This window comes from Lathyrus oleraceus, chromosome 1, assembly GCF_024323335.1.
Source record: "Lathyrus oleraceus cultivar Zhongwan6 chromosome 1, CAAS_Psat_ZW6_1.0, whole genome shotgun sequence".
Taxonomy (NCBI): Eukaryota; Viridiplantae; Streptophyta; class Magnoliopsida; order Fabales; family Fabaceae; genus Lathyrus; species Lathyrus oleraceus.
The window spans coordinates 68,053,142-68,061,357 of record NC_066579.1 but is presented as its reverse complement, the minus strand read 5'-3'; the positions used below and the strand labels follow the sequence as shown (position 1 = coordinate 68,061,357).

The following is an 8,216-nucleotide window of genomic DNA, read 5'->3' as shown; positions in this document are numbered from 1 at the left end:
AGAAGCATCTTGTAACACACAAAATATTATTCAAACAATTTGTTTGATTCCTTAAGGAAGTTATCCTTGAGAAGACAAGGAAGGTTGTTCTTTGTGAGTCCTTAAGGAGACTAGGGTTTAGTTAGATCCTTGAGAAGAGAAAGAAGGTTATTCTTTGTGATTATTGTAATATGTTGATTATAGTGGATTAAGTCCTTGTGTATAAGGTAAAATCACATTGGCGGTTGGACTGGATTAGCTTTGAGTTTCAAGCGAATCAGGATAAAAGTACTTGTGCTTTTATCTCTTTGTTATTAACTTGTTAGTGGTGTTCTTATTTTAGAAAAAGCTTTTGCTTGTAAAACCCAATTCAAACCCTCATTTCTTGTGTTTTTCACACCTCCACTGTTAGGCTGGAATATTCACTTAGTAAAAAATTCAACTGAATGCTGCGTTAGGAAAATGTCAAGTGTTAGCATTGATTGGAAGGAGTCGAGAACAAGGGTACGTTGACTAGAGCTTCCTGATTGCTGTCTTGAGAGGTGGTTTGGAAGAATCTCAAGAGTAGATATTGAGATATGGTTTGGGGGAGTCTCAGGAACAAATCTGGGTAAAACACTTGACACCATGTCGAGGAAGAGACTCTCGACAAGCTCTAAAGACTTAGAAAATTGAGGAAACCAGAGACTGAAGAAGGGACTTAGCACCATTATTAACTGCCTTCGACGAGCAAACATTTACTAGTCACTAAGAGCATTTAGAAAACGTGGAATAATTATTTCCATCAGTTTTCAAGTACCGACGACGTGATAGTGCATCAGAGGAATAAGTTGCATGTCTTTGAAGACATGTCGATCCTTTATGAATGAACTGTGGAAATAATTAATTTTAGTTTAATATATGTAGCAGACTCATATGTTGTAATCAAGATCCCAAATTTCATATACTTTATATATAAAACTGGAGTATCCAAACCAAAGTGTGAAACAATTTGTGAGTGATATGTGAGTTTGCGTCCCTATCATTGTATTTTTATTTCACACTTCTTTTACTTTAATTCAAGCTTTATTGTCTTTAAAGTTTACATTTACACTTTCTGCACACAGACATTCGTTATTACATTATATACATATTTTTTGTAAACATGTTTGCCTAAAGTTGCTCCTCAAAGACTTTCAAACTCGTGATTATTCGCTAAAAACACCTACGAGCACATGTACCATTGATTTTTCATAGATTGCGTGGATTTTTCAAACCAAGTAATTGACTTGGCGTTGAGTAATATCAGTGCTAATATACTTTTTAGAATTTCAACACTAGACAATTGTGAAGTAAAAGTAGAAAAGGATGAAGACAAGTTTGAATATGAAATGAAATTGGACAAATGATGATTAGTACAAGACTTGACAACTTTTCTAGCGACAATGGGTTCCTTAATGTCAGGATATATGACATGAATATTGGTAACAGATTGTCCCAATCGATTTTAGACACAATTAAGCACGCCCTAAAATTAGGTACTTAATCTAATCGATTATTCAGTTAGAAAATATCTTTCAATCAATCAAACACTCTCCTAATCAACTGACTCAGTCTAAAATACCCTTTTTGGTGATTTAAATAAAACACGAGAGGCTTCTCAAATGTTTTTAGTGTGTGTATAATTTAGCCATAAGATTTTCAGAAATTGGTATTTACAAGACACTGATCACTCAAACGAGACGACCTGACGAACTTTCACACTTTCTCTTTTTCAGAAATCTGAAACTTTTAATCCTGGCATTTTTATCTTTGACTTTAGAATCATATAATAGTCTTGAATCTTCTTAATGAGATTTGAAATATCTTCATGATGAATACCATCATACAAGAGTTGAGAAGTCAAACCACATGTGGTCCTTGAAATCAAAGTCTTCACTTAAAATTTATTTGACCATTGTGTTGAATTTAAATAAATATCTTAATCTTTAAGAGCATATCTTGATTTAGAGGATATTGATCTCCACTTTTTACATCATTTATCTTAGATATCTTGATTTAGAGGATATTGATCTCCACTTTTTACATCATTTATCTTAGATTTAGTGATAAATTTGGCATTAAGGAACATCAATTCTGACTTTATATATATATATATATATATATATATATATATATATATATATATATATATATATATATATATATATATATATATATATATATATATATATATATATATATATATATATATATATCATTGTTTAGAGGCAGCGGTAGGGAAAATACTAACAAGAAAGAGAATCAAACCAATTTTTGGTATGGACAATTCATTGGTAGTGTTATTTCTTCCACTAAAATGATTGTGAAGTTGAGAGTGTTGTTCTCCTATATCTTCTCCGAACCCTCTCTCACAAATCCCAACAAAAAAGTTTCAACATAATTATTATATTTTTTTTGTAAAAATCCAACATTATCCGTTTGATGTTTCACCTGAATTTACTCAAACCTTTCCATAACAATAACAACATTTGATTCAATGTTGATATCCTCAAGGTTGGATTCTTCTTTTCACATTTTCCATGCATGTGTCTCTCTTTTTGTGATTTTCATATTCCCCTTCTCCAAGTAACCAAATAATGCATGTTTGTCTCTTATTTATTTCAGCTTTTCAAGAAGTTCTTGAGGTGAAATAATGCAATAGAAATCTGCATGAAACAAAATCTCCATTTTTGAAGTGTTTTCCTCATGAAAATTTTCTAATTATGAATTCACAACCTAACAACCATAGTACAGAATCTAAGGAGGTTGGTAGTTCAAGTTCTAATTCGAGCGGAAATAATAACTTACCTCAAAAAAAGATTTTGTCCGATTCGAAGTTTCAACCTATGACAGGTATTATGACTTTAGAAATAGTTATGATTAAGTTGGAACATTTTTTAATGTTCTGACGATTATGATGATCGACAGAGCCACCAGGTGCATTAAACCAGTTTGGTCATAGGTTTCCGGATGTATTTCAACAAAAGGGTGGAAGCTATGCAGATCTTCCTGCTGCCAAAATTTCCGAGCTAATGAAATCCTCAAGTTTGGATGTAAATTCTCTTAGTATTTTCATAATTTTTAGGTTCATTAAAATTATGATTATCTTTTTGAGTTCTATGCATCACTGATTTATTTCAGCATTTACTAATGCAGAATGCTCCTACTCAATCACTTTTGAGCGTTGTGAATGGTATCCTAGAAGAAAGTGTTGAAAGAAGAAATGGCGAAATACCACCTGTATGATAAATAATCTTTAATTTCTTGTGTTACATTACATAGTTTTGTTTTAAATCACAGTTGCACCGACTGTCGTGGTATGCAGCAAACAATGGTGTTACTGCATATTACGACTGATAGAGTATACTGTGATTCTGATGTGGTTGCGGAGACTTTTAAAACCTTTATATTACGCGGTTGTAAAGTGTAATTTAAAATTGTGTGAAACTTGTTATCACATATTTGTATATGAGGTTTACAATTGTACTATCTAACAAACAAAAAATTCATCGTAGCGCGTGGCTTGTTTGTTAAGAAAAGTTGTTCAAGAGATCGAGCGGAGAATATCAACACAACAAGGACATTTAAGAACTGTAAGTCAACTAAGTTGTTTTCAAAATTTAGTTATGTTGGTTTATCTATAAAGCACCTCCATATATACACACACAGACACCAGACATAACATTGAAATAGACAAGTGTCGGACACCAGACACATCTTTCATTAGAAGTGTCAGTGCAGCAGAGTTTTTTTTTACATTATTGTCTTACTCTTTGTCTTCAGCAAAACAATCTTTTTAAGACTCGTGAGGAAAAATATCAATCAAGAATAAGAGTACTTGAAGCTCTTGCATCAGGAACCAAGGAGGAGAATATCATAATAAAGGAAGAAAAAATTGCACATGACTCAAAACCAATTGAGAAGATTGTAATAGAAGAAAAGAAGACAAATGATACGAATCATGAAGAAAAGACTAAAGAGGATGAAAAAAAGAAAGAAATTGATAGAGAAGTTATTAGATTGATGAAAGAAGTGGAAGACAAAAACATGGAAAAGAAGGAGATTGATAAAGAAGTAAAGAGATTGATTAAAGATATGGAAGGAAAAAATGCGGAAATTTCAACATTCAAACAAGAACTAGAAGCAATGAAAAAAAGATATGAAGAAAAAAATGCGGAAATTTCAACATTCAAACAAGAACTAGAAGCAATGAAAAAAAGATATGAAGAAAAATGTTCAAAGATGGAAAATATGGAAAGGAAGGAAATTCATAAAGAAGTGGAAGGAAAAAATATGAAAAGGAACGAAATTGATGAAGAAGTTATGAGATTGAAGAAAGAGGTGGAAGGAAAAAATATGGAAAAGAAGGAAATTGATGAAGAAGTTATGAGATTGAAGAAAGAGGTGGAAGGAAAAAATATGGAAAAGAAGGAAATTGATGAAGAAGTTATGAGATTGAAGAAAGAGGTGGAAGAAAAAAGTATTGAAAAGAAGGAAGTTGATAAAGTAGTTATTAGATTGATCAAAGAGTTGGAAGAAAAAAATATGGAAATTTCGACGACGAAGCAAGAACTTGAATCAACGAAGAATAGATACGAAGAACAATGTTCAAAGTTGGAATCAGAAGTTAAGGATGCTAAAGGAGAATTGAAACAGAAATTGCAAGAGTATGAGGCTAAAATGGAGAAATTAAGAAATACGGTTAGAGAGAGTGAAGCTATTATGGAGTCAAAATATCAGAAGTGGAACATGAAACAGAAAATTATGCAGAAAGCTATGAGTTTTCAGTTTAGTTCCATACAGGTAAACACTTATGTATTTTATGATGTCTGTTATATTGTTATGAATCGTAAAATATTAAACTGTTCTATTGAATTTGCATCTAGAAATTGAATTTGGCTTGGGAATCTATCAAGCAAGATGTTGTGAAAGAGCGAATGATTTACTCGGAGGAATGCAATCGATTAGGTATGTCTTGTTAAGTTGGATTAGTATTTGGATTTTCATAAATCTCACGTAATCGCACAATCAGCATATCAATGGTCATTGATACGCTGATTGCGTGAATGCGTGAATCTATGCATATACCGAATTTTTGTTAATATAGTCTCTAATTAATGTGGTTGAATTTTTTCAGGTGTAAATCTTAAACCACTGGTAAATGCAGCTGAGAATTATCAAACCGTTCTTGCTGAAAATAGAAAAATCTTCAATGAACTTCAAGAATTAAAAGGTAACATTATTTGTGCATGTGTAATAGTTGATTAATGATGGTGGATTTGTTGAAATATTTTCTATGATGTAGGAAATATTAGAGTATATTGTCGAGTTAGGCCATTTATTCCTGGACAAAAAGAAAAACAATCTATTGTCGAACGCATTGGTGAATCAGATTTGGTTGTAGCGAATCCTTCCAAACTAGGGAAAGAAGCACTCAAAACATTCAAGTTTAATAAGATCTTTGGTCCTACCTCAACTCAAGGTTTCGTTATACATTATCTCTTAGCACATGTCATGACATTCAATTTTTTAAATTACTACTAATATCGATGTATCAGTGCCAGTATCGTGTCTGATGTCTGTGACTATATTGTGTCAGTTTTTCATAGTATATTATCACCATTTTACCTTATATTGTTTGTTCTTCTTTGAATTATACAGCTGAGGTGTATGATGACATACAAGCCTTTATAAGATCAGTACTTGATGGTTTTAATGTCTGCATATTTGCTTATGGACAGACTGGTTCTGGAAAAACTTATACAATGGTATGTAAGTTGTAACTAACTTTATGTGCATATTGATTTTTCTATCTTATCCTTCATGCAAGTTTGAAAAAATTCATATTCTATATAATTTTATTTTATTTTTCTCCAGAGTGGTCCAAATAATGCAACCAATGAGAATCTTGGTGTTAACTATCGTGCTCTAAACGATCTCTTCAACATATCCTCAAGTCGACAAAGTTCCATAGTTTATGACATTGGAGTTCAAATAATTGAGATCTATAATGAACAAGTTCGAGATTTGTTAACAACCGATACAGCTATCAAAAAATATCCTTTCTTTAATAGATACAGACGATGTATTATGTGCATTAACTTTCTTTTAAGAATCCGAATTCTCTGCACTTACTGACTACACATACACAAAGTCACAGATTCTCTTACTATGTGCAGTCAGTCAGTGATTACAAAGAATTCGGATTCTTGTTTTAGTTTATAAACTATATGATTCTTCTTTGTGAAAATTTTCACATGAAATGTGTCAATATTTATGCTCTTTGATTTGATTTCCTTGATTTGCACACACTTGGGATATTGAATCACTCTCAACCAAATGGTTTAGCAGTCCCTGATGCCAGCATGCACCCCGTCAAATCAACCGGTGATGTCATAAAACTAATGGACATTGGTTTAAAAAATAGAGCAAAGAGTTCAACTTCCATGAATGAAAGAAGTAGTCGTTCTCACAGGTTCGTCTTTTCATTTTATTCAACTCGCATTAGTCCATACTTCAAGTTTTCTAATGTTGGTTATCAAGTTCTCAGACACGTCTTTGTTCAGAAGTGTCTATAATATAGTGTTTATCAATAACTTAGAGTCGTATTAAACAATGAAGTTGAACAAACATGTTTATGTAGTGTGGTTTCGATTCATGTTCGTGGGGCGGATAAGAAATCTGGTTCGACTCTCCAAGGTAACCTTCATCTGATAGATTTGGCAGGAAGTGAAAGGATAGACCGCTCTGAAGTAGTAGGAGATAGACTAAAGGAAGCACAACATATTAACAAATCATTGTCGGCTCTTGGCGATGTCATTTTCGCACTTTCTCAAAAGAGTTCTCATATACCATATAGAAACAGCAAACTCACACAAATTTTGCAATCCTCTCTAGGTAAAATCATTGTTTCTGATTTCTTACAATGTGAGTTCGGAGAGACTGCCATAAAAAAAAACCACACAGTCAGCACAATGGTCGTTGGATCGAGATCAGACAATCCATATTTCAATGTCGATTTTGAAATTTGAATCGTCTGATCTCAATCCAACAACCACTAATATGTTGATAGTGTGAATGTTGGATTTTCTGCTGTCAAAAGTATTACGCATTCACGCACTCGGAGCACATAGAGAAGAGAACAATATTTTAATATCATTTACTACACAGGTGGTCATGCAAAGACACTCATGCTAGTTCAAATAAATTCAGACGTAAAGTCTTATTCTGAATCTTTGAGTACTTTGAAGTTTGCTGAGAGGGTTTCTGGAGTTGAGTTAGGAGTTGCAAAAAGTACAAAAGATGGAAGAGATGTTAGAGAATTAATGGAACAGGTGATTAACTTTGTTAAGTTAATTAAGTTATATATATTTCATCATATATGTTTCAAAATGTTATATAATATTCATCAAATTATTGATTACTTATAACATCTTTGGTAAAAAAAATTATTTGGCATTACAGGTGGCTTCTCTGAAAGACACGATTTCGACAAAAGACGAAGAAATCGAGCGACTACAATTACTTAAGGATCTAAAAAATGTTAGTAATACTGAGAAGCTTGAAGATTAAGATAAACAGCAAAGATATTCTTATTGAAAATATCATTAGACAACATAGAGAAGTTAGTAGTGTTTATATTATCACATTTTTAACCATTGCCCCTACTTAACATTAACAATTTAGTTATGGCTTCAACTGTTGTAAAGTATTAGGCTTAGGTTTGTTACAGTTTCATTCTTGAACTTTTCACTTTTGTACACATGTATAAAGATACACATTCATTTATGTAAATAATGGTTTTCTATTTTCCTATCATTTATGCTTAGTCTAGTAATAGTTTTGTTGAGATGATCAATTTGAGTAAAATAGCATTGATCAATTCTTTTTTGATTCAATAGAAACATTTATTGAGGTTTAAATTTTAAATACAAAACATGAGGAATAACCTTTAGTTGCCAAAATATCTACACCAATTTGCTTCACAGTAGACCTGAATAATAAAAATCTTTCAGGTAGGATGTTGAAGAAGAAAAATAACTTTGAATTTGAAAGTAAGCATATTGGTGTTCATATTATCACACCTTTAACTATTTTCCTCACTTAACAACTTTGACATAGCTTCACATTAACAACGTTGTTGTGGCTCCAATTGTTGTAAAGTATTAGGCTTGCAACAATAAGATATATGGGACAAAGTCTCTTGTGAATCTTAG

General features: G+C 32.1%; 1 protein-coding gene across 1 annotated transcript; it reads left to right on the top strand.

The window, feature by feature from the left end:
• The first annotated feature begins 2,257 nt into the window (after positions 1–2,257).
• Positions 2,258–7,687, top strand: LOC127115439 (kinesin-like protein KIN-14P). The gene is made up of 14 exons (XM_051046985.1): positions 2,258–2,853; positions 2,929–3,053; positions 3,157–3,240; positions 3,516–3,593; positions 3,784–4,803; positions 4,887–4,968; positions 5,138–5,233; positions 5,306–5,482; positions 5,662–5,768; positions 5,878–6,056; positions 6,311–6,475; positions 6,644–6,897; positions 7,171–7,334; positions 7,465–7,687. The coding sequence occupies exons 1-14, from the start codon at positions 2,724–2,726 to the stop codon at positions 7,570–7,572; spliced, it is 2,769 nt and encodes a 922-aa protein (XP_050902942.1). The 5' UTR covers positions 2,258–2,723; the 3' UTR covers positions 7,573–7,687.
• Positions 7,688–8,216: the final 529 nt, after the last annotated feature.

Coding starts and splice junctions, on each gene's coding strand:
- LOC127115439 (XM_051046985.1), top strand. CDS start 2,724: ATGAATTCACAACCTAACAACCATAGTACAGAATCTAAGGAGGTTGGT. Junction 6,476..6,643: donor AGAAGTAGTCGTTCTCACAG/GTTCGTCTTTTC, acceptor ATGTTTATGTAG/TGTGGTTTCGATTCATGTTC. Junction 7,335..7,464: donor TTAGAGAATTAATGGAACAG/GTGATTAACTTT, acceptor TTGGCATTACAG/GTGGCTTCTCTGAAAGACAC.